Consider the following 24,225-nt stretch of genomic DNA (forward strand, 5'->3'; position numbering starts at 1 on the left):
GTCCAATAGCCTGTAAAAATGACACCGAAGCTTTATTCCGACAGACCGATTAGGAGAGTAGCTCAATCAATAGTGATTGGATCACGATTCAAAAATATGAATGTAAAGTCAAAAGCTTCTATGGCATCCCAGAGCTCCTCGTTGCCACAGATGGCAATGCACTTGTAGCCCAACAACGAGGGCTGGATGACAATTGACTATGTGACAACGCCAAATCTCTTGAAGCGCAGGGTCCCACTCTGAATTTTGCGCCACACGGCTGTGGAGTTTCCATAAGCATCCCCTTTAATCCTATCCTTGTATGACGAGCATGCCAAGGAGCTGCCTGGCATCCAATCGAACTGCACGTGCACGAGAGGTAGGATTTGGAGATCCTCATAAAGAGGGTGGGCATGGGCAGATAGATGGTAGTATCAAGGAAAGACCAGTTTGGAAGCGCGAACTGCGAAAGGACATGTAGTTAGCATCAGGGGCGGGCGGTGTAGAAGAAGAGCACAGACTAAAGTGATGTCCGCACACTCCTGAAAGCATGTCACTAGTCATCTAGTCCAGTCCATGATGAGTACTTGAGTCGCTATCCCCCTTGAAGTTGCGGGAATGAAAACGGCGAGGTCTACAACGACGGCATGGATTGTGTGCTCATCGGTCTCTTTCTCTGGCCCAATTTCTTATTCCAATAATTAAGCTTAACTCGGAGAATAGGACCACGAACTACGAAAGACCTTGAGCTCGCACCTGAGCGAAGTCGATGTGTAGGTGGCTGTGCTTCTTTTTACTGCTTTCTGGTAATACATAGCATTCTACACAGCACCGAGCGGACGAAGGTGAAAACACTTTTTCTGGTAGCGTGCCGAACTGCCATCAACAACATGGATATACACGTGCAGCCTCCTCTCAGCCGAACCCATACACAGTCCCACTCATTCTGCCCCCCCCTCCGCCTTCTCCTATCACTCATTCTGAACCGCTCTCAATTTCGGATGCTGCGTGTCGCTCGTCGTTTGTTTCATCCCACCATCACGCGCAGTAGCTTTACAAGCCAATACATCATGATGAGACTCGAAAGTAGGTCATTCCATATTACTTTGTATCCATCTCGTGATCTTCACGCTCTATCTACAGTCATCAGCATAAATAATCTTCAAGTCCCTTTGAAGTCCATACCCGCAGGCATCTACATAACCATCAATATTGGCTCGAGGAGACGCTGGAAATCAGCCATCAAAGTTCTGTCATCCAATAAATCCGTAGCGTGGGGCGATACTGTGACCCTGTAATGTCCATGTAGACTTCTGCACGCGATCTGTGAACTGATCTTTGGTTTCCAGATCATCACATACCTCACCTGCATTCTCAGTGGAGATCGGGGCGTCCTATGAGGTTGATCAAATGCTAGGCAGTGGAGAAGTCATCAGGAAACTTCAAACGTCCTGGGATGAGCTACTCGACCAGGGAAATCAAATTTTCGGTGAGTGATTTTCTCCTTGTTCATGCACATCTACTAACATCTCGTAGATTTATCCTTCCCACCCGTGCGCGGTGTTCACCCTTCCCTCACGCTGAAGACTGCGGTTCTACATGCTTGCGACGACGAGGGCGGCCCACTGTCTGGTGTGAGTGACGCTGGTCTCTGCTGTAGTTTTTGCTGACGGAATGCCAACTGTAGTCCCTTGTAGACTGCGAGATTTCTCGAAACACAGATGCGGGCCGCGCACGACTTGCGAAATATGTGATACGCAAGAGGGTCTCCCATCTGAACCATGCTGTGCAGCATTTTCGGTTGGTTCTGGACCAGCTTCCGGTCAACCATCCTGACCACGCAGATGTTCTCACCAACCTCGCGTATACCCGCCTTCAAGCCTACATCTATATTCAAGACATTGATACCATCACTTCCCTCTTCCGCGAAGCCCTTGCATTGCGTCCGCAGGGCCACCCCGATCACGCACCATCCCTCTATCATCTCATTACAGCATTGAACTGGCACGACCGCAAGGACTCTACTACCGTCGACATTCACGAATTCGCATAGCTGTGCTGCAAGCCACTGCCTCTCTGTCTAGAGGACACCTACCTTTACAGTGTCGACGTAGACAGTGTAATTGATTACGTGTTCTATAGTCTTCCAATCAATGCACCTGATGAAGGCATCCACCTTCAATGAAAGCATGCTTGAGCTCTGTCCTGTGGGCTGACTACGCTGTCCAAAAGCACTTGGCTCCATGAGGCCGTCTCTTTGCACGAAGAAGCGCTTCGTCTGCGCTCTGTTGGGCACAAATCTCGTAGTTTCTCGTCAGGCAACCTAGGGACCGCCCTCGTTACCTGTTTCAATGAACACGGCGACATTGATGTCATCGCCCGAGCTATCGACCTCTTTCGTGAGGCACTGGTGTTGCGTCTATTTGGGCATCCACGTCGCGACACCACGCGTAACAACCTCGCCTCTGCGCTGACAACCGCATATGGCAACTCGCATGTCAGTGAGGATCTTAACGGGGTCGTCGATCGGTATTGCGAATCCCTTCAGGTAAGGCGGCACGACCATCTGGAGCGCCATCTAATTCTTGCTAATTTGAGCTCAGTGATCTGCTCTCGTTTCACGCAAACTCGGAAGAATGAAGATGTCGAGGGGGCTATTACTCTCTGCCAAGAATCATTGGGGCCCGTGCCTTCACTGCACCCTGGCAGGTATTTCAGCTATATGCAGCTGAAGAATGCTGATTTGTCACTCGCTATAGAGAGCTTCAGATTGGTATCGGGACACCCCACTCAAGGCTTGTCGCAGTGCATCTTTGTGTCGCATAATTGGACTGTTGTAGCACTGAGCAGCATGGTCATGCATTCGCACTGGAGGCTTACTCAACATTTTTCGAGCTTCTGAATGCTCATTTGGCAACACGGTCATTGACGACTTCACGACAGAAAGCTGCTGCGGCATTTCGTGATACCTCAATGCTGCCTATAGACGCAGCATCATATACCATACGCCGTGCCAATATTCAGCACGCGGTAGAACTGGTAGAGCAGGGCTGTGGTCAGTAATGGTCACTGGCCTCTCGGCTCAAGACTCCAGTTGAAGACCTCAAGTTAGCAAACACGGAACTGGCGCGCAATTGTTCGGAGCTGAGCAAGCTCGTCTCCAACGCCTTTTAGAGTTCCGCAACTATCACCAACAGGGCTGCTGCTGATCGAGCAGCAACCGAGCACAGGAGACTTATGAAGCAGTGGGAAGCTGCGGCTGAAATCCGTCATCTTCAAGCTTTCTCGCGGTTCCTGCTCCCAGCCGTTGTATGCAAACCTGCAAGTGGCAGCGCTTCACGGCCCAGTTATCATCTTCATCGCGAGTCAATAGTCGTGCAGTGCCATTATTTTACGATATCAGGAAAACCTCATCATGTTCCCTTATCGTCTATCACTCCCGCAGATCTGAAGATTCTCAAGGATCGCTTTACCAGGGCGATACAACACGCATCTCGGATGAACCCAGGGGAGTCGAGGATGGATCTAATAGTACTCTCGCGGATAATATGGAACGAGATCATGCTACCCATCGTCAACGTACTCAAGCATGTCCTCAAACTAAAGCGCCGCTCTCGAATCTGGCTGTGTCCAACTGCAGCTTTCACGTCCATTCCTCTCCATGCAGCTAAGCCCTTCAAACAAAGGCAGATCGCTCTGGGAAGAGCATGATCTCTACAGTCTGTTCTTACACGCCAACACTTTTAGCTCTAATAAGATTTAGACAGATGAAGAAGAAGCGTATACCTCTGTCATTCGCGACGATCGGACAAGGTCAACCGGGTGCAGGGAAAGGCAGGGCACTCTTGGCTGTCGACAGTGAGCTCGAGCTTGTCCATCAGCTTGTCCTTGCAACGGCCAGCCGTACCACCATTTCTGGCGATGAAGCCACACGAGTAGGTGCACTCTAAGCTTTGGAAGAGAACACCTGAGTGCACCTTGCTTGTCATGGCAAGCAGGACCCTACGCAGCCTTACAATTCTTACTTCGTCATGAGAGATGAACCTCTGACGCTGCTTGATATAATGAACATGGATATTCCGCACGCCGAGTTCGCGTTCTTATTGGCGTGTCATACCGCTGTTGGCGATGAGAAGACGCCTGAAGAAATCATTCATCTCGCAGCTGGTCTCTAGTTTTCGGGGTTCAAGAGCTCGTTGGCACGCTGTGGGAGGTCGACGATGCTGTCGCAAAACACGTCGTCGAAGTTTTCGATAAGGCGGTGTCGTGGACTGTACGAAGGCGGCCTGGGCACTCAACTGTGCTACACACGCCGTGAAGACGAAAGTGCCGCTCGAGCAGTGGATGGCTTTCATTCATATCGGTGTGTAACTCACGGTGTGTAAATTTGATTATTTCTGGGACCCTCGTGATTATGATACTGATTCCGATGCACACTCGAGGACTAGTATGTATCTTGCATTATTCTCATTATCACCCTCAATACTATGCAATACCTCGATTTTGGAATGCTTATCGTAGCGAACTTTTATCGTACATACATTACTTACTCTCGTTAGGCAAATATTGACATGCTGGATAAGGTTATTCCATTAATATGTCTCTACAGGGTAAGTAAGACACTCGAGCAGTGAGTTACCAGCAAATGGGTACTACTTGCGTAATACACCAGGATGCCGAATAACTTACGATCGACTATTACCTGTCTCGAAACCACCTCCAAATACGTACTAGAGCTGAGCTTCAGGAACACCAAATCGAAAGCACTCAGATCATGACTCACCACGATCACGGGCAGTTTCGACCCAGGGAACATGTCAGCAGGAGTGAAGACATTTAACGTAAGACCTAGGAGAGAACAGCTTGCATGAATGGGATGAAAAGCAGAACATCAGATAAGTACTCACAATCTTCACTTGACGGAATAATTCCTCTCTTAGTTGATGACCCCTGTTGGGGGCAGGCCGGACCATAGTCAGCTGCACTGTGTTCACCTTCATAAGGAGCCAATGGCTGAGGGACCTGAAAGCGAAGGCTCCCGACGCTGCGTACATTCAGTCCATTGATTAAGTTGATTGCGTGGTCATACTCACGGGGGTTGAGCAAACGGAATACCCAAGAACTGTGCCGTATCGTCAAAGAATATGCCGGTGAATATCCAATCATCCAACTTCACGAACGGTGCAAGATGTTGGAAGACCTGTTGCCTCCGAGATGTGCAATAGATTGGGCGGGACAGCGCAAGAAAAGCCAAAAACGTAGCTGACGCGAGTCGTTTCATCTTGTGCAGAAGAAATCGTAAAGAGGGTCTTATGTATACGATGCAGCTCGGTTCCAATGCCAATGACCCGAATTTCGCGCGTCGACAAAAGGGGTGCTTTCCAGGGATTTTTCTTCTCGCATCACTTGAATGGCACCATCAATATTCCAGAACCCGAAAAGGGTACAGTCTGGTCTGGTGATCCGGCTTCGTCTATCGCGGGTATCGTGCAGTCAGTGCATCAGGAAACCTGCCATTTCCCTGATATGGATGAGAGATCTGAAGTGAATGATAAGATACCAACCTAATTTAATAGAGTAGGCGGAAGGCGTGCACAAGACCGTTCAGTTTGTACCTTCGTCGCGGTCAGCGGGTGAGTACTGAGTACGGAGCAATACAATATCACAATGAAGTTGTCCGTCGTACTCCTACTCTGCATCGTGCCTCGAGAGCCGTGAAGAAAAGAAGGGTAGCTCATGGATGTCATTGTGAGAGATTAGATGGTGATCATATCTAAATATAAATGCGAATCGAAATGTTTCAATCAGTACATTTTGGACTTCGTAAACTGTGCATATGATGTCTAGCGCAAAACTTTCTTGTTAAGTGGCACTTCAACGTCAACAGCTTTACTCACTCGTGTAAACTCGACGAGGGGGTTCAATTTTTAGAAACACCCAAAAAAGTTCTAGTAGTTTCATCCATTTGCTGAGTGATCAAACAGACGAAACCACCAGAGTTGAATCTACAAAATGGCTGAAATTTCTCTGAGGATATTGGTGGATCTTGTCGTCACTATTTTTGTAGATTTTCCACTGGCAGGTTTTGACTGGGAGTACTCAGCTCTTTGATATCGTGCTTCAGCCCAGCATTTTCCCACCTCAGCTCTTCGATCGCGGGCTTCAGCCCAGCAAGCTCTTCGACGTTGTGCTTCAGCCCAGCAATTTCCCGCATCAGCTCAGCTATGTCACGCCCAATTTTTTCCTCCATTGCCTCGAATCTACGAAGAAGGACGTCATTGTCAGCTGAGAATATATTAGTCCGACAGTGATGAAGTTAAAGGTCACGAAAAACACACCTGGCTTGACATTACACCTGGCGCTCTCTTCTTTAATCAACGATGCGGTATTTTGCTGAGCCTTGACGTCGCGTACTTCACGAACGGCAGATTGAAGAGCATCGACAAAAGGTGAGGGTGTCAAGCGCTGTCCTTCAGGAGGCTCCGGGTACACGACCATCGTCAGATTACCCTTCAGACTGCGTATGATGGTATTATCATCCTTTATAGCTGATCAAGTGGGATCAGAATATGTATCATCGTGAATATGTGGGTAATAGTGACGTACCTGGGTAAAAATCGGTACAGTCGGGGTCCAGGGAGACAGGCGGCACAGCGGGAAGTATATTCAAGTGATCTCTGATTGCCACCATCCCCTCCTCCTTAGCTCTGGCAACCGTCAAATTACCTGGTAAGTCTATAGATTTCTGCAACTTCGCCTCTGCATAGAGCACCACAACTTGCTTGCGATCAGATGGCATCGTCTAGGTAGTAGTAGTAAGACGGTCGGAATTTGCCGTGCGTCATGACTCTGCTCTCCTTGATCAGTCGAAGACAACATCATTTTGTCCTCCACACTGGATTGTCAACATCATTCGTCTTCAGGTCGGCATTGGCATCGCGCCCATTTGAATCCCAGGAACTCCTGCCCAGGCCACAGCTTCCACCAGGAGGGCCCTGTTCAGATTCCGGAGCGACTTGGATTCATGGGACGTGGCCTGCGGTGATCCTCATCCATGGAGGCCCGGAGAGTGCCTAGCTTTATCAATGGTCAACGTGGTGGAATTCAAATGGTACGTATTTTGCTTTTGTTGGGTTGCACAGGCTAGGCTAATGTTAGGGCTATGTGTGCTCTAGTCTTTGCGAGTCAGGGATACATGTATCAATCCAACAGGATCTACTTCATTTGGACAGTGTGAGTTACCCTCTTCTCTTCTCTTCTCTGTTTCTGTGCTGATGCAGTGTTTTATGACCTCACAGATAGAATCAATTAAATCTGGGGAGGCCGTCCGATCAAAGACTGATTGATGGGGTAGAAGTATATACTTAAGAATACCCAGAGGTGAGGTTCTGCATCACGTCTTCCCCACTCAAAGCATTCCGACGTCCACTTCATCGCGTAGATTGAGCTAGCTGCTGGTGCAAGCTACAGCAGGTATGCAACCAAGTGGACATTATTTGCTGCTCGTCATTTACATCCTCTTGTATCCTCATCTCGCTCTTTGCAGCTAGATCCACGGAAACCCAGGCGCACTCTCCTGCTCACACCGCCGTACACGCCCGGACTCTATGATGATCTCACTGATCAGCACAGGATCGTCAGCATGCAATCGCGCTTGAGAGCCTGAACTGATGTAAATCGCCTAAGATTTTGGCCCTCTCGATAGCCACGTTCACGTTCACTTCTGATTTTATCTGCATTGGTCGTAGTTAGTACAACACTCACGATCCAAACTTGTTCCGTTTCCTCGAGACTCTTAGCTTCCGCTTACCCCTGTATATACACTGGTAGAGAGTAAATGTGGCAACGATGCAGTTGACGTTGGTGACGGAGCTAAGCCAGCTGTGTGCTGTTGACATCGACCCTGACATGAAGCTTGAAAACGTGATGCCTTTGCTAGAGGCAGAGGTGAGCCGAGTAATCTACCCCAAGTTTATCCAGCCCTGACCTATTACACGTCAATTCTGTTCTTGTCCTCTGCTCATACGATTACATGCATGTAACTGTCCACGACGCTGGACCATCCAATCAAGTATGCTACCCAGCGAACAAAGCATCTCGCACCACAGACACGAAGTGATAGATCCCGGGCCCAAGGCTACCGTTCGGGCGCATGGCTCGGCCTTCAATGTACGCATGTATTGATGGCCCTTTTCAGATCCAGATGCAGAGACGGCGAGACTGCGAATCCTTAGAGATCCACGACTTATCAGACAATTACAAGAGGTGCGTGACTATTGTTTCTTACTTTCCTTAGTTTCTCCTCACTTAGACACTCCTGGAGCTTCGTAGCTGCTGCCTCCCAGTTCAATCCAACACATTTTGCAGAGCTCCTGCGACAGGAGCGTGATCGCGCACAACAAACTGAACTTGATCGACAGTGCAAGATTTCGACTCTCAACACTGACCTATTCGATGTCGAGGCACAGCGTCGTACTGAAGAAGCTATCCGTCAGCAGGCTGTCATGGAAAACATGGAGCATGCGCTTGAGATCCTCCTGAAATTGCATCACGAAGTGTTTAGGTGGTTTGATTAGTTCATTGGGCTTTCTTGGGCATAGAATGTTACCAGGAGAGGTCCGTTTTTTGATAATTGGTAGAACACATTTTCTGATGTTTTGGAGCGTCAGTTTTGGGCGTTTGTGACACTTGACTACTAGGGTTGGGCGAGCCGGCTATGACCTTGCTTGCGTTTTATTTTGTGCGTGTATAGGTGAATATTTGGCTTTCTCAAGCCCTCCTTTTTTCAAATAGTTGCCCAAGTTGATACCCTTCCGGTAATGACTCCGACGAAGGGAGTCTGTTGTTTCATCACTCAGTTACACAGACGGACGCAAATGACAGCGAGCTGAGTTTCAAATATGTTGGTCAACATCTTGTTGCCGAACTGGCTCTAAGTTATTTATCTGGCACTGTCATCCTCATTCAAATATTCAAGCCTGGAGCTTCATTTCCCCGTCTTCCGCTGGGGCGGCGGTCCCCATTTTCCGATCAACTCATTGCACCTTCTTTGCACAATGTTTGGAGTCAGGAGATTGAGAGCGTCTGCAACGTTTTTCGCGCTCGTTCAACTAGTGGGATTCGGCGAGCATAGCTAATCAAGAAGGAACGACTGTCTTCCTTCTATATGATCTGACTAGGGGAGACTAGAACCTGACCTACGTGAGGGAATATTTACATCCCTGTGGATAAGCCCCCCAAGGCCGCATACGCAAGTTTCTTCAGAGTCAAACGGACACCTATCTGTTGCATCAAAGTCATGGCAGTGCGCCTGCAGCCGTCTAGTCATCATGGAATCACTGATAAGCATTTTGACAGATGCATATGATACCGCACCGAACGTGTGGTATCGACGGGCCCTTTCTCTGAGGACACTGATACAAAATATACAGTTGAAATGCGTAGTTATCTACGCCGCTTTTCCGCTTTGATCCGTCGTCCCATATATATGTTATAAGACGCGACTGTCTGTTATTATGATCCAAAAACCTCTGAACTCTACACATGAATTCCACTCGTCCTCCTGTGCTAGTCGTAAGTGAGCTCATATGATGGAAGGTTATGCCTCAGCTTAATTGCTCTTTTTTAGGTAGGCGCTGGGCCAGCAGGTCTGGTAGCAGCGTTGACGCTCCTCCAGAATGGCATCCCAGTTCGCATCATCGATAAAGACCTAAATCCTCGCATGGGACAGCATGGTGCCGGCCCGGGAATCTGGGTTTGTCATGACATCACTTCTCTGATGCCCTGTAGTCTTGTTTAATGCATGCTCTAGCCACGCTCCTTCGAACTCTTCAACTTCCTGAATGTCCCAGAAGTCAACGATGTGGCGAAACCCTTCCCTGAAATCCGTTCCTACAAGCCCGGGACGTTGGAATTTGCGATAGAATCTTCGATAGTCCCGCTCATGGAACCCACTCCTGCGATACCTTTCGTACGTACTTTGCAGAACCATCTCAAGCAGCCATGCTGATGATTTTCTTGTATTGCAGCATGCTGCGAAGCTGATAGATCAACAACTCCTAGATGTGATTCTGCGGCGCTACTTAGAGGAATACTCGTGCTCTGTCGAAATGGGCACCGAACTGTGTTCGGTCGAGCAGTCTAACGAAGGTGTCACGGCTGTTTTAGCCAAGGACGGCATATTGGAGACTTCAATACTAAGTGGATGATCAGCGCTGACGGCGCTAAAGGTGAGATGCGATTAAATTCGAATGCAGTAGGATGAATCTGAGTTGTGGTTTGCAGGCGTCGTCCGCAAACAGCTCGGTCTCACGTTCTTGGGCGAGGCTAGAGACGATCTCCGAATGGTCATGGGAGACATTCGTTTAAAGGGCGTTGATCTTGATAGAGCGGTGCATCCTATTTATACTTGGAGCGCTTCTGAGACTGTCTTGAAAGTATTGGTACCGATCTGGAAACTTGAAACGAGGGTATGTCCAGTCGCTGCTCTCGAGGCTTGGAAATGTGTATACTGACGCTTGGAAGCATCTCATTGCGTCCAACAGACGAAATTGGCGAGGATGGCTGGCACTTTAGCATCTTTGGTGGTGATCTAGGCCTGACAATGGTCGCTCAGAGCGAGGAGCTGATTTTTGAGATCATCGCATCGTTGATACTAACGGAGATTACGTTCAACAAGCTCGTCTGGGTGAGCAAGTACAGGCGTGTTTTATTTGGTTGCGTCGATGCATTTTCAATGTTTATTGGTTTACTTCAGGGTCAATATCCGCATGGTAAACAAGTTGAGCGAGGGCCGAGGATTTGTTGTGGGTGGTGTGTAGTTCTACTTATGAATGATGTACCTGTGCTGATGGAAGTCTGCATAGATGCTGCTCAGTGTGTATATCTTCGACCCCATTCTTGCAAAACTGATTCTGACATATTTCCAATGTCCACGGTCTAACCGGTGGTCAGGTATGTGCACTCTGATCAGAGGCCGATACCTACTAATTTGTCTTTGAACAAGGACTCAATTTAGGTATACAAGTCTTACAAGTGCACCATGTATGACACTACTGACTGTACACCAGTTCAATCTAGGTTGGAAGCTTGCGCTCCTTGAGAAAGGACTCGCCGACAAATATCTTCTCGAGACGTATAATGCCGAGCGTTTACCTGTCGTCTCCGAGATGCTTGGGATGGCCACCACGATTCTCAACCAGACATTAAAGACAGGCAACTGGACCGTCTTACGAAGCCCCATTCTTTTCATGCTTGGTATCAACTACCGATTCAGCAATATCGTTCTCGATGAGTTTGCAATTCCAGGGAAGCCTATCAATGCGTACGGGGTGCTTGACGAGGAGCATCTGGAAGCTGGGGACAGGGCACCTGATGCGCTAAATGTGGCCCAGGTGGGAGGTGGAGAATCTGACGTGAAGAGGCTCTGTGGTCTTTACAGACCATTGGTATCACACTGTGCTTGTGTTCGCTCCGAGTCATGCAGATGCTACCCTGATTTTGAATACGCTGGAGGTATATGACGAAAGCGTTATACCATCAGCAGTCGTTCTGCCTTCATCCGCATCAGTGACGTCTGTTGCATCCTCTGCCAACCTCGTTCTTGTTGACCAGGAGCGCCATGCTTATTCGGCTTACCTCGTGGAATCTGGCCAGATGAAGATGTTTGTGATACGGCTGGATGGAGCGGTTGGGGCGATCGTACATGGTACAGAAGGCGTGAAGAAGTATTTCTCGAGAATATTTTTGGGTGTTTAGTGGTCTGTTCTTTTTACTTGTATTCTTGCATCACAACTCATTCGTATTTTACGATCAATGTAGCCGTCACGTAGTGTAGAAGTCAAGGTGCTACTTATTGGGGAGTGCACTTCAATTCTGGACCAACGCAGTTGAATCCCCCCACCCGTGTTTTTCACCGCTATCTGTGAATTTGTTTTTCCTTAGTCTCCTCAAGTCGTAGGCACACCAATCTGAGGTGCTGAATGTAAGTGCTTGCGTTCTACTGCTAGGATACTATCGTTCTCATTCAATTCTTGAGCTTGATTTCCAGTCGTGTTCCGAGGGGGCAGTCACCAGTTTCCAATCAACGGATGGAATCGGGCTGCTGAAATTGAGAGCGTCTTGCGAGGGTATATGCTCCGATGTGGAATTCGGAATCCCGGCCGAGTGTAGAGGTCAATTTTATGCCTGCCGAATCTCCGTTATGCCGTCTTCCAGCAATGACTGACGTCAGAATAGCACTTTGACAAGACGATGGCCCTCCCTAGTCACGATGACTCCACTATCCAAGTACTTGTGATATCCCAGCTTCTGTGGCTTCAACGGGTACCTATTAGGATCCGCCGAGCATAGCCTACCCTCGTGAATCAAGAATATATTAGGAGAAACCTCGCGAGGTGCGTGCAAGTGCCGTCACAAAGTTAGAACAAACATTAATATCGCACTAGTTCACATACGTCAGTCAATCAAGTGACCACTCGGCGTCAAAGCTCTGATGAGCAATTTGACAAATCATCTCATGGGGACATGTAATGTCCGCCGGTTCTTTGTATCAGGACACCTCTAATATGGTCCGACTAGAACCTAACCTGCGTAAAGGAATATCAATATCTGCCACTCCTGTAGATAGGCCTCCCAAGGCCCGCCCGAACTTCTTCAGAGTTAGAATAGACACCTGTCTGTTGCATCAGCGTCATGACAGTGCATCTGCAGCCGTCTAATCGATATTGAGTCACTGGTAAGCATTTGACAAATACAAATGTATCTAATGCTGCGGCGGACGAGTGGCGTCGGCGAGTCTTTTCTCTAAGGGTACTGATACAAGATATACAGTTGAGATCCACATTGGTGTGTATGTTTACCTGCGCGGCTGTTCGGCCGTCCCCTACTAGTATATATGTTATAAGACGCTAGTGTCTGCTATTCTGATCCAAAAACCTCTTAACTCTACACATGAATTCCACTCGTCCTCCTGTGCTAATCGTAAGTGAGCTCATATGATGCAAGCTTGCGCCTCAGCCTAATTCCTCATTCTTAGGTAGGCGCTGGGCCAGCAGGTCTGGTAGCAGCGTTGACGCTCCTCCAGAATGGCATCCCAGTTCGCATCATTGATAAAGACCCCAATCCTCGCATGGGCCAGCGTGGTGCCGGAATCTGGGTTTGTCGTGACACCACTGGTCTCTGATGCCCAAGTGTAATTTAATGCATGATTTAGCCACGCTCCCTCGAACTCTTCAACTTCCTGAATGTTCCAGAAGTCAACGACTTGGGGACACCTTTCCCTGCAATCCGTTCGTACAAGCCAGGGACGTTGGAACTTACGACGGAATATTCAATGATCCCGCATATGGAACCTACTCCTGCGGTACCATTCGTACGTAACTACGAGGAACCGTCGTTTTCTCAGCCATGCTGATAATGTGTTCTATTTACTACTAGTATGTTCCTAAAGTGCTAGGTCAACAACTCCAAGGGGTGATTTTACGACGCCACCTAGAGAAATTCTCGTGCTTTGTCGAGATGGGCACTGAACTGCGTTCAGTTGAGCAGTCTGATGAAGGTGTCACAGCTGTTCTAGCAAAGAACGACATATTGGAGACTTTCAGCACCAAGTGGATAATCGGCGCTGATGGCGCTAAAGGTGAGTTGCGACCCAATTCAAGTGCAGCATCATGAGTCTCAATTCCGTTTGCAGGCATTGTGCGCAAACAACTCGGCCTCACATTTTTGGGCGAAACGAGAGATAATGCTCGAATTGTGGTCGGAGACATCCGTTTACGTTGCGTTGGTCTTGATAGACCGGTGTGTCCGAATTTACTCACTCCGTAGAAGAACGTGACTGATTTTATTTGGAAAGTATTGGCATCAATTTGGACACTTTAACAAACGAGGGTATGTTCAGTTTCTGCTCTTGAGGCTTGTATGTTGACGATGTGCAGCCTCTCATTACGTCCAAGTGACGAAGTTGGCGAGGATGGCTGGCAATTCTTCATGTTCGGTGGTGATATAGACTTGACAAAGGCTGCTCAAAGCGAGGAGCTGGTCTACGAAATTATCGCGTCGTTGATACCTGCGGAGATTACGTTCGCCAAGATCATCTGTATGAACGAGTTCAAGTGCGTTTTTGTATTTTGTGTATATCAATGCATTTTGATGTTCATTGGTTTGCTTTAGAGCCAATATTCGTATGGTAAACAAGTTTAGCGAGGGTCGGGTTTTTGTTGCGGGTGGTACGTGATTCTACTTTTGAACGATGTGCCTGTGCTGATGGAAATATTCACAGATGCTGCTCAGTATGTTTATTTTTGAGTACTTTCTTAGCACACTGTTGCTGACATGTGTCCAGTGTCCACAGTCCGACAGGTGGTCAAGTATGTGCCGCTCTCATCAAATGCCGATGGCTACTTATCTCTATGAACAGGGACTCAACTCCAGTGTACAAGATGCCGTGAGTCTCACAAATGCAATACCCAACCCACGACTGACTGTACACCAGTTCAATCTAGGCTGGAAGCTTGCGCTCGTCGAAAAGGGACTCGCCGACAAGTCTCTTCTTGAAACGTATAATGCCGAACGTCGGCCTGTCATCTCCGAGATGCTTGAGATGACCACCGCGATTCTCAACCAGGTGGTGAAGGCAAAAGACATGACCATTCCACGAAATCCTATCGTTTTTATGCTCGGTGTCAACTGTCGATTCAGCAACATCGTTCTCGACGAGTTTGTAATTCCAGGGAAGCCTATCAATGCGTACGGGATGCTTGATGAGGAGCATCTAGAGGCTGGAGACAGGGCGCCTGACGCACCAAATATGTTGCAGGTGGGAGGTGGAAAGTCTGATGTGAAGACGCTTTTTGGTCTTTACAGACCTTGGTATCACACTGTACTTGTGTTCGCTCCGAGTCATGCAGATGCCACCCCGATCTTGGGTGCGCTGGAGGCATACGATACAAGTGTTGTGCGATCAGCAGTCGTCTTGCCTTCATCTGCACTAGTGACGTCTATTGCATCCCCTGCTGACCTCGTTCTTGTCGATCAGGAAGGCCATGCTTATTCGGCTTACCTCGTGGAATCTGGCCAGACTAAGGTGTTTGTGATCCGGCCGGACGGAGTGGTCGGGGCGATCGTACATGGTGCGAAAGGCGTGAGGAAGTATTTCTCGAGAATATTATTAGATATGTAGCGATCTGGTCTTTGTACATATGGCTTTGATATCGTAGTTGTCGCCTTCGGTCGTCAAATAACTTTTTGAGAGGTATTACCAAAGGAGGTGCGGGTACACGATATTTGCACCATCTTGTACCTCTTTCCAGGCGATAATGTCATTATGGCGTATTATATTGGCAGTGGCAGACAATAAGTGCGGGATAAAGAGATGGAGTGGGCTTAGCGTGTGCGTGGCTCTACATACGACGACAACGACGTAGAATTTTGCTCATCGTTTCGCCTTCATCAGCATGTTGAGCCTAATCGATGATCGTGCTTGGGGGGTCGATCACGCAGCACCTGGCACATGGTAATTAGGGTCAGGGCATCAGGTAAAAGAAATGGTGTGATAGTCACAGGAAGTATTTATTCCATGAGATAGCATTCCAAAACACCCGGAGTGACAGCCGTTGGACAACTGAACACATAGCTTAGGCTGTGACGAGAACTTGCCAGGGTTGGTAACATCGACGATTGTCTCGCATCACTAGTTGTGTAGTGCGTGATTCCAATGAAGATGGATTTGGGAGGGTAATGACGAACAAGAAACCTGAACCTAGGGCTGGCGAAGCTGAAAACTGATATGAACGATGAGCAGAGTGCTGGAAGCAGGGTTGTCGGCACGTGTGAAATCATGACATGAGTATTGGATAAAATGCGTATATGAAAGCGGAAGCTCCCAATGAGACCCGAGAAAAGAGAATTTTGGCTGCATCCGGTGCACACAGCTCTTTGGAATCGACGCGGTGAGGAGGTGATCTATACACCTACATTCAGATAAGGTGGAGTGGCTACTAGAGATCATATTCATACAGCCATTCAGGATAAATAGTGTTCGAGCGTCTGGATATAGAAACTACACTGTCGCAATCGAATGCGAGGAGATACATTCTAGAAGATGTGGAGATGAGAGTCGGATACATGTACGCAGTGCAGAGGCGCCAGGGAGGTACACTGTCGAGGAAGGTGGTTATGACTCGTAGGAAGCATTCTTGCTGGAACAGTGATGGCGAGCTGCCTCGTGTCTTGGGCATATATGGAAATGAAGCATGTTAGAGTGGTGGGGTAGCATAAAACGTACAATACACGCACCTCTGCAGCTTAGAGAGAGATACTACAATGGGCCTGTCGTTATCGACCGAAACGTCAACATCGACATTAATAACTCCAAGCACCAGACCCCTACGAGTTCTTGAAGGGGGCGCAACCACGGTCGCAGTGGTCCCCGATGGACGACGAATAGTAACAGCCTCGCATGACAGGACGCTTCGTCTTTGGGACTTGAAAACAGGAATTGTGTTGAAGGGGATGGAGGGGCATTGCAATAAGGTGGTGGCATTGGCGGTATCACGAGATGGTCAAATAATCGCAAGCGGTTATGAAAATGGAGGAATCTTCGCCTGGCACGGTGAAACTGGAGAGTCTCTCATCCACTGGCGACCCATCAAAGCCCACTCTAATGGGACCACCTCATTAGATTTTTCTCCCGATGGTGCGGTACTGACCACTGGTTCACTGGCAAGTGTGGAATTTTGGTGTATCAAAACGTGGCCGATGCATGGAAAACCAATCGAGTGTGGTGGTGTCCGCTGCGTTCGATATTCGTCCTCTGGTGGACTTCGTGCCATCGCAACACAAGACAATACCCAAATTTATAAACAAGACACGAGGGAATGCGTCACATTTTCTGCCCTACTATTACATAAACAGAGGCACGTGATAGATAATCATCAATAGTGTTGCTCAAATCAACTTTTGAAACTCGCTTAGACGCCGCCTAAGAGTCCGTTCGGGAGGTCAGATTTAGGCCAACTTAGCTAACTTTTTCGAACTTCAAACCACATTAAGTAAGCTTGCCAAACTGCTGGTTGATGTGACCAACACATGTCACACAATTACTTATCCTATCAATGATCAATCATGCCCACAACCCGAGCTTCATCCCAATGCCTCCATGTATGTACTAGGACCACTATGGTCAAGGCAAAGAGGAGATCTGCCCAAACCGACAAAATGGTTGAAAAAGAATCCCATTGCATCTGGACCCAGGCAGATGAGAGTGCCCTCATTGCATACATCACCACCCATCAAGCCAAGGGTGGCAATGGGATGAACTTCGACAAATCATTCTGGGTTGCCACAGCTGCAGAGATGGCTAATAAGGGCACTCCAGGGGTGGGTGCCCCTAAAAGCCCTGATGCATGCCATCAGAAGTGGGGGCGGGTAAGTATTCTATTCATCTCCAGTGGCACTATGATTACTGATACCACTACTCTTATAGCTGTGCAAGTTCTTCAAAGTTGTTGACAAGATAGCCAACTCATCTGGTATATCCTACACTCGTGAGAAGGGCATGAATATCACTGCCAAATCTGAGACAATTTGGGTGGATTTACTTAAGGTATGTGTTTTTCAGCCATCTCTTCACCACCACACTCACAATTTTCATAGGCAGATCCTCAAGTAAAGTCCATCAAATCCTTGGGCTGGGAACACTACGAGGCCCTCACCGAAATCCTCCCATCTCACACCAGTACCTGGACTGGTTTCCACACAAGCCTCGACATTAATGCCAACACATCAACGCCCACTGACAGCACAAGCGCTAGTGACATCATAATGAAGTCACTAGAGAACTTGCTTGAAAACATCGAGTTCCACAAGAACACCGACACTGAGATAATGCCTGTCCCCAAAGACCCCCCCACCCCATCTTCCACTGTCCAACCTTAGCTCATCTCAGTGGCCCAATCCTCCAATACAGCACCACACTCGCTGCGCTTCCTCATACCCTCCGCACCCTTGTTGGTGTCCAATTCCACACCAGCTTCTTCAATGGCCGTCAAATGCAAGACTATGGATGATGATACCTCACACCAGGAATCTCACCCTCCTCACTCTTTGAAGTCTGGCAAGAGTGCAGGAGGGTCATCAAAATCCCAGTGCACTTTGCTGAATGCATTGGAGGAGTTGGGCGGACAGGTGAAGAGCAGCATCAACACCGCAACTGTTGTACTTAAGGAAGTCGCTGTGGGTCACGAGCCGCCCCCAGTCTGCAAGCAAAGGGCCATCTGCCTGGTACAAGAGGAGCCTGATCTTGATGATCACAAGGTTCTCAAGATGATCAAAGTATTTCAATCTGACGTTATAGTTGCTGATTCTTACCTTAACATCACACAAGTTGGTGTCCACAAATTGTTCTTAGCAGACTACCTACAGGCTCATGCGAGCAGTGGTAACTAGGTTTTCGATGTATTAGCATATCCAAAATTCATCAATTCAACCAGCTGTGCTACATTTGAGAGTGATAATGTGAGATTGACTATTCTTCTACACCAGGCGGCATTGGCAGCCCTCAATGAACTATTTCTGCCAAATAATCCTCCCACATGTCCTGTGCAATTTGATCATGTAGTGCATGTGCACAAGTGCGTGCTGCTTCAGTTGGAGGCCCATCAGAAAGTGTACCGCTATAGTAAGGAGCGCTCCACTTGTCTGATTCCATGTGGTGGTAGTCTAATAAATTGTCTGGGTCATGAATACGTATGATGTTGTGAACTAGACATAGCACTGGAGGGATGCAGGATTGAATATCTGAGCTGTACTCAGGAGGGAGCTGAATGATGCAGAAGCACTTCTTGATGACACCGAAAATCTGCTCAACAACATTGCAGAGTGTTGTGTGACATAGATTAAAGAGTTCCTGGTGGTTGCGGGGTCTACAAGCCATGTATGTAAGTACTAGAGTGCGGTAAGTTGGGAGCCAACATACAAGAGGCCCGCACAGTCCCATTCAGCAAGGTGGTAGCAAACACCACGATACAGTACAAGTAACTCATTGCATGCTGCAAATCCAGTGTCAGCAAGATACAGTTTTCCTGGAGGGATCGTGAAGTCCAACAAACGAGCCATGTGGTAGACATGAGCATCTGCCACAGACCCTTGGAACCTGCTCAACATGTAGGTGAATTGCATGTTGAAGTCACAGGCAGCAAGACAGTTTTGCGATAAGTTTCCCTTGCGGTCATGGGAAGATTGGCGATCAGCAGCTGATGGGTGGCAAGTGATGTGTGTGCCATCAATGGCACCAATGACATTTGCAAAGTAAGGGTAAAATTTAGGACTGTCGAGGATTTTAGGGGGGGTTGGAGCATCTGCCTCAGGAAGCTGAACATAGGCAGGGTAGATAGGATGGGAGGAGAATGTGATAAGGATTCACTTGAAATATCTGGAAAGAAATCAGCTTTGTTAGGATGTGAGAGTCAGTGAAAACATACCTTGATATAGTGTTGTTAGAGCATTGGAAACACTCGCCAATGTGGCATACATAAAGACCGGTGACACAAGCATACAGAAAAATCACCAATTGCTCCTCCAGCTTTACATGCTTCGAATCATTGATCCCACCTTCCCAAAGTACATTGAGTAATACAATAAATACATGGCGGTGAATGCCCAGCTCACATCAGATACATTCAGTGTGACCATTGATAAGTTCAGTAACCCAGCCGATCCCTCATAGTGCTGAGGTATGGTAGGGTGTCTTGTTGTAGTGGGTATTTGTGTAGGAGTTGAAGGCATCCATCGTGATGGTGAGAGTTTCAGAACCTGATGTGACTATTTGGTGGAATAGGCCTATGACCACTCAAAGAGTCTTCTTATGTGCCCACTCTACATCATCTTCATTGTCCTCCTCATCCCCTTCATTCACCTCATCCCCTTCATCCGCCTCATCATCGTCCCAAGAGTTCGAGTAATCTTCTGAGACTTTGTCACTTCTAGTATCATGGGATGGTGGATCCGAGTCAGGGTCACTGCTATGGTGCAACAGGTGAAGCAACATGGTAGTATGTATCAGAGATAACAGCGTGACTCAAATTCAAGCTCCAGCTTACTTGATGTGATTTGAAGTTCAAAAAAGTTAGCTAAGTTGGCCTAAATCTGACCTCCCAAACGGACTCTTAGGCTTGCTGACAGAACATGGCTGCATGATACTCACTTCCATGACATGACACCTGAGAGCATCAGCATTCAGAAAGATGGCAGCCAGCTCCTTGACAAGCAGCATTGCTTCCTCATGTCGCTCTGCATTGAAGAGTGTGATGGCCTGAAATATGCAATGAGGTAGAAAATATGTGAGATAGATTTAATGTACCTTGATCAAGAGAAGGAAATGGTTGGTGGCTGGACTTTGGTTCATTAATGTGGATGTGACATTGAATGCTGCTCTCATGTCCCAGACTTGGCCTTTTCCACAGAGAGCAATACCTCTAGAAATATAGCCTATCAATGAGGGGTGAATGCTGATGGACTATGTCATGAATGAAATTTAGCTCTATCATAAGAGGGCCATGATGAGTCAGTACAACTTGCCTTGATTGCATCCTTGAGTGTGTGGTCCCAGGCATGTCTTTTGGCCATAATGAATGAACGATTGGCATATGAAGTATAGTCAAGGTCATTGTCATCAGTGTGGATGTCTTGAGTGATTAACTTTTCAGCAGTAGACAGGTCCCCAGTTACACATGCATCATGAGCTGTCAAAATAGCCAGGATCTGCATGAAGGATGCTTGAATTGCACTACAAGAGTTGAGAATGGAAACTTGCCTTTGGATGAATACACTTGGGGACTGCCCACTCTGAGGTCTTATCTTGTTCTCCACTGAGGATGTGTTTACCATCCACAGAGAATGTGACACATGTTGGGATGGATGAATGCTGGAATATGGCAATGGTCTGTCAATCTGAGAGCCACCAGAGACAGACATGGTTGTCTTCAGATGTGGAAACAACCAGGGTGCCAGCAGGATGATCATGAATGGCAATGGCATAGATACTGTCAGTATGGCCTTCCCAGGGGTGACCAACTTGCTTCCAGGTCAATGGATCCCACTCCCATATAAATTTACTGCCTGCTGAAAGAAGGTGTGTGCCATCAGGCGTCCACATGAGTGAGTTGCTGGATGATTCATGACCCTTGAGAGACTAGGGGTTGGTATTGCTGACATGGACCTTGCTCAGTTGTTGACTGCTGTTTATTTATTGTTGTGGTGCTTGAATTTGCATTTTGATTCCAACCTTCATGTCATCCCACAATAATTCACAATTGCAAGTTCATACTTCTGAGTTGCAGGGCATTACCACTGTCAATAATAGCTCTGTTTATGGTGTCCTTGAGTTTCAAGGTTGTGGGACTGTTCATATCCATGTCTTCTGTCGCTCAGGTGGGTATTAATTGTATGTTTGACTATTCCTTAAAATTTTAGTAGGAATTTGTTGATAAGTCATATAGGTGTGTTTGTCATCATTGTTTTATTAATCTGATGAGACTTCTCATCAGGTCTTCATCTCTGGAGTAGTATATTGTCATTTCATCTGCATGCAATATCATTCCTAGGATGTCTTTCAATTGTTCAGTATGATATTCTGGATTATTTTTCAAAGCTTACTGATGAAGTTGCTGGTTGTCTCACTGTTTGTCATCTCAGTGTCAATTAATACAATCTCTTTTTCTGTTTCGGTCCAAGGTTCACCTGTGAGCAGTAACACAGTCCTTGCATGGACTGCAGATATATGGTGATGTGATTTCTCTGCAAGGTGGCTGTAGTCACTGTTTGTACTACTGAATATTCTCGCACTTAGAATAAATATACCATTTCCATCATAATGGTGTGCAATGTTGTGCATGGTTGCAAACATGTTGATGGTCAGTGTGAGGGTTTATTTGGTTATGCTGATGTAAGTTAACAACTACAGACATTATTTTACTGAGAAGCATTTGATATTCCAGCTCTGATTTGTCATGATCAGCTTATATTAGTTGAACAAGGTCAGTATTACTTACTGTGCATAACATTTTTTTGTTTCATCTACAAGTTGCTCAACCCCGCTGTCTCCTATATGCAGATCTTCAGAAGGATGTTGAAGGAATAGCTTGTTATCAAAATCTCTGAGGAGTTAGATGCAGTTGCAACTGTGACTTCTGAATAGAGCAACATATGCATTGAAGGGAGACAGCACAAAACAGGTTGTTTTCCTGATGTCAACCAGCACATAATCAATAGTTTGCCCTTGTGCTTTGAAGTCTGTAAAGGCATAAGTGGGCATCAGAGGAAGTTGCCTGTGCTTTATTCTTGTTGAAGGAGTTGTACCAATTGAAAATTTGCATTCCAAGGGTGACAAAGGTATGTGCTGATGTGGAAGACCTTGTAATTGTGGTAACTCACAAAAGTCGAGGTGAATGATGATGAGTGCTGGGGGATAAAGCAAGAATACTTTTCTTTCTACAGCTGCCTTTGTGTCAATGTTGGGCTCCCTAGGATCTAATATGATATTTGAGATGCATCCTTGCAATCTGTTTGACAGGTTGGCAGTAGTTGCTATATTGCATGTTATCATCACATACATGCCTTTGCAGATTCAGATCATGGCAGGCAGTTGTTCAGTCTGCTTCAACGATAATTTTGTAATAGCTAGTCATTGTGCAGTTGGAGTGGTGTGTCATGAGTGGAATCTTCCGCAGGGCAGATGTACAATATCTCTCCAGTGAGTAAGCAGTGCTTTTCTGTAGCTCTAATATTCCATCGAGATTGTACACTGTTGTGAGGTGTGATTAGAACTGCATTGTTCCAAGGTGGACAGGAAAAGTCTGGTATGTTACATTCTTTATTGGTGAGAACAAGTTGTTGAATCTCTGAGAAATCAACACTTGTACATGCTCCAGTTCTCGCATGTTGCAGAATGTTGTGCCAGACAGCATCTGTGATATGAATTTGCTGTTGAAGTTTAACAACTGCATCAAACCACAGATAGATGTTCCTGCCAAGTTGGCATTTAGCAGTCTGAGGATTCTGAGAATACAAAGCATGGTAACAGCTAGTGATAGGCAGAAACTGGTGAAAGTTGCCTAGTATGATTGCACTAAGTCCTCCAAAGGGTGCTGTCACCAGTTGTAGTGGAATTCCTTAAGATTCATTGTGTTCAGTAGATATATTGGTGATGTTGTGTGTAAACTCACCTTCTGTTGCTTGAAAAGTAGATGTGACTTGCAATAGAAGGTACAAGAGCTCAGTTGTCAGCAGGCTCATTTCATCAGTGGCAAAGAGAAAATTTCCTTGCATATCTGTAATCCGCTTCTTTGTGCTCTCCCTACTTGGACAATGAACCCAAGTGTCAGATCAAGGTGTACCTTTTCCTGCAGGAATAGTCGCCCATGTGTGCAATGTCTTGCCTCCTATCTGACATGCTGCAACACCAGTTGATGCAGTTTTTGCAAAAAGATTTGTGCAACCAAGTTTGGAGAAAAGGGAAGTAATAGCTTGAAGTAAGTGTGTTTTTCCTGTTCTGCCTTGACCATGTATGGCCATCAGGAGTTGAGGTGGGTTTTTTCCCTGTAAGTGTTCTATCAAATGATGTGCTATAATATTGAAAGCCATAGTCTGTTCTTGATTGAGATATGATGGGGCAGTGGCTGAAAATTCTACCATTTTGTGAGGATTACTTTGCCAAGAGACTGAAGCATTGTTATTAGTGTGGTCAGCACCAGCACTCATTGTGTCATGATTGGATGATGGTGGATTACAGTTGATGTGTGGCTCATCACATGTAGTCATGATTTGTTGCTAGTCAAGCAATTGCTGTAGATTGTTATGGGAAGCAGGATTAGCAGGCTTGTTGGCAACAGTAAGAGGATAGCTATCTTCATCAAAAAAACAAAATTCTTCAGCGATGTTCAATGCGACATCTGCATATAACAGCTCACATGGATTTACCAAACCTTCTGTAGCTTGCAAAATGTTGTCCTGAGAGATGTTTTCATCATCTATATTCTTTTCACATTCTAGATGGATGATTTCATCTGCATTGTCATCTAGATGTTCACCTATGTCCAGAGCACCAAAACTGCACAGCAATTCCTTCTCTCATTCACTTTTGGCTTTTTTGGCACATTTGTGGAAGTACTGAATATTGGTGACTATTTGGGTGATGCTTTCTGGAGCATGCACGATGAAATCGTTGAAGGTGGTCGAGAATGAATTGGA

The 24,225-nt window shown here is 46.8% G+C and overlaps 11 protein-coding genes across 11 annotated transcripts; 6 read left to right on the plus strand and 5 right to left on the minus strand.

Annotated features, from left to right (window-relative positions):
• Positions 1-869: 869 nt before the first annotated feature.
• BJ212DRAFT_1483137 (uncharacterized protein) lies at positions 870-3,690 on the plus strand (the record flags this gene model as incomplete). Its single annotated transcript, XM_041340562.1, has 7 exons — positions 870-1,065; positions 1,123-1,273; positions 1,329-1,468; positions 1,516-1,613; positions 1,667-2,008; positions 2,228-2,527; positions 3,154-3,690. 7 exons carry the CDS (start codon positions 870-872, stop codon positions 3,688-3,690), a joined length of 1,764 nt encoding a protein of 587 aa, XP_041190668.1.
• Positions 3,691-3,746: 56 nt separating this feature from the next.
• Positions 3,747-4,565, plus strand: BJ212DRAFT_1578725 (uncharacterized protein; the record flags this gene model as incomplete). The annotated part of the gene is made up of 2 exons (XM_041342225.1): positions 3,747-3,914; positions 3,978-4,565. The coding sequence occupies 2 exons, from the start codon at positions 3,747-3,749 to the stop codon at positions 4,152-4,154; spliced, it is 345 nt and encodes a 114-aa protein (XP_041190669.1). The 3' UTR covers positions 4,155-4,565.
• Positions 4,500-5,436, minus strand: BJ212DRAFT_455872 (Alpha/Beta hydrolase protein). The gene is made up of 4 exons (XM_041343250.1): positions 5,073-5,436; positions 4,887-5,023; positions 4,763-4,827; positions 4,500-4,709 (listed from the first exon to the last, which is right to left on the minus strand). Exons 1-4 carry the CDS (start codon positions 5,258-5,260, stop codon positions 4,665-4,667), a joined length of 435 nt encoding a protein of 144 aa, XP_041190670.1. The 5' UTR covers positions 5,261-5,436; the 3' UTR covers positions 4,500-4,664.
• A 598-nt stretch (positions 5,437-6,034) lies between these two features.
• Positions 6,035-6,778, minus strand: BJ212DRAFT_1301508 (uncharacterized protein; the record flags this gene model as incomplete). Its single annotated transcript, XM_041333137.1, has 3 exons — positions 6,035-6,264; positions 6,318-6,527; positions 6,586-6,778. The coding sequence occupies 3 exons, from the start codon at positions 6,776-6,778 to the stop codon at positions 6,035-6,037; spliced, it is 633 nt and encodes a 210-aa protein (XP_041190671.1).
• A 992-nt stretch (positions 6,779-7,770) lies between these two features.
• BJ212DRAFT_1370340 (uncharacterized protein) lies at positions 7,771-8,860 on the plus strand. The gene is given in 5 exon segments (XM_041336258.1): positions 7,771-7,926; positions 8,052-8,156; positions 8,214-8,244; positions 8,311-8,581; positions 8,596-8,860. 4 exon segments carry the CDS (start codon positions 7,828-7,830, stop codon positions 8,553-8,555), a joined length of 480 nt encoding a protein of 159 aa, XP_041190672.1. The 5' UTR covers positions 7,771-7,827; the 3' UTR covers positions 8,556-8,581; positions 8,596-8,860.
• A 662-nt stretch (positions 8,861-9,522) lies between these two features.
• BJ212DRAFT_1483141 (uncharacterized protein) lies at positions 9,523-11,736 on the plus strand (the record flags this gene model as incomplete). The annotated part of the gene is made up of 12 exons (XM_041340563.1): positions 9,523-9,552; positions 9,608-9,733; positions 9,791-9,949; positions 10,008-10,179; positions 10,264-10,370; positions 10,417-10,448; positions 10,504-10,674; positions 10,736-10,784; positions 10,845-10,932; positions 10,985-10,996; positions 11,059-11,409; positions 11,465-11,736. The coding sequence occupies 12 exons, from the start codon at positions 9,523-9,525 to the stop codon at positions 11,734-11,736; spliced, it is 1,569 nt and encodes a 522-aa protein (XP_041190673.1).
• A 1,194-nt stretch (positions 11,737-12,930) lies between these two features.
• Positions 12,931-15,389, plus strand: BJ212DRAFT_1519125 (FAD binding domain-containing protein; the record flags this gene model as incomplete). Its single annotated transcript, XM_041341696.1, has 11 exons — positions 12,931-12,964; positions 13,020-13,135; positions 13,193-13,351; positions 13,417-13,618; positions 13,673-13,761; positions 13,835-13,869; positions 13,917-14,093; positions 14,152-14,211; positions 14,324-14,348; positions 14,399-14,425; positions 14,474-15,389. The coding sequence occupies 11 exons, from the start codon at positions 12,931-12,933 to the stop codon at positions 15,158-15,160; spliced, it is 1,611 nt and encodes a 536-aa protein (XP_041190674.1). The 3' UTR covers positions 15,161-15,389.
• BJ212DRAFT_456155 (uncharacterized protein) lies at positions 15,365-16,152 on the minus strand. Its single transcript, XM_041343251.1, has 3 exons — positions 15,997-16,152; positions 15,541-15,942; positions 15,365-15,483 (listed from the first exon to the last, which is right to left on the minus strand). Exons 1-2 carry the CDS (start codon positions 16,000-16,002, stop codon positions 15,550-15,552), a joined length of 399 nt encoding a protein of 132 aa, XP_041190675.1. The 5' UTR covers positions 16,003-16,152; the 3' UTR covers positions 15,365-15,483; positions 15,541-15,549.
• A 1,044-nt stretch (positions 16,153-17,196) lies between these two features.
• On the plus strand, positions 17,197-17,650 carry BJ212DRAFT_1276369 (uncharacterized protein; the record flags this gene model as incomplete). Its single annotated transcript, XM_041331277.1, has 2 exons — positions 17,197-17,406; positions 17,465-17,650. The coding sequence occupies 2 exons, from the start codon at positions 17,197-17,199 to the stop codon at positions 17,648-17,650; spliced, it is 396 nt and encodes a 131-aa protein (XP_041190676.1).
• Positions 17,651-22,141: 4,491 nt separating this feature from the next.
• BJ212DRAFT_1276756 (uncharacterized protein) lies at positions 22,142-22,291 on the minus strand (the record flags this gene model as incomplete). Its single annotated transcript, XM_041331304.1, has 1 exon — positions 22,142-22,291. The coding sequence occupies one exon, from the start codon at positions 22,289-22,291 to the stop codon at positions 22,142-22,144; it is 150 nt and encodes a 49-aa protein (XP_041190677.1).
• A 365-nt stretch (positions 22,292-22,656) lies between these two features.
• BJ212DRAFT_1276698 (uncharacterized protein) lies at positions 22,657-23,013 on the minus strand (the record flags this gene model as incomplete). Its single annotated transcript, XM_041331299.1, has 2 exons — positions 22,657-22,802; positions 22,845-23,013. Coding segments are annotated over 2 exons (315 nt in total), but the record flags the coding sequence as incomplete, so codon positions are not given.
• Positions 23,014-24,225: the final 1,212 nt, after the last annotated feature.

This window comes from Suillus subaureus (genome assembly GCF_016647635.1).
Source record: "Suillus subaureus strain MN1 chromosome Unknown BJ212scaffold_26, whole genome shotgun sequence".
Classification (NCBI taxonomy): domain Eukaryota; kingdom Fungi; phylum Basidiomycota; class Agaricomycetes; order Boletales; family Suillaceae; genus Suillus; species Suillus subaureus.

Bases quoted from the DNA above. Each gene is read 5' to 3' on its own strand.
- BJ212DRAFT_455872 (XM_041343250.1), bottom strand. From the start codon at position 5,260: ATGAAACGACTCGCGTCAGCTACGTTTTTGGCTTTTCTTGCGCTGTCC. The intron at 5,024-5,072 runs GTGAGTATGACC...GAATGTACGCAG, and splicing joins ATTCCGTTTGCTCAACCCCC to CGTCGGGAGCCTTCGCTTTC. The intron at 4,828-4,886 runs GTGAGTACTTAT...GTTCTCTCCTAG, and splicing joins TATTCCGTCAAGTGAAGATT to GTCTTACGTTAAATGTCTTC.
- BJ212DRAFT_1370340 (XM_041336258.1), top strand. From the start codon at position 7,828: ATGCAGTTGACGTTGGTGACGGAGCTAAGCCAGCTGTGTGCTGTTGAC. The intron at 8,157-8,213 runs GTATTGATGGCC...GCGAATCCTTAG, and splicing joins TCGGCCTTCAATGTACGCAT to AGATCCACGACTTATCAGAC. The intron at 8,245-8,310 runs GTGCGTGACTAT...GGAGCTTCGTAG, and splicing joins TTATCAGACAATTACAAGAG to CTGCTGCCTCCCAGTTCAAT.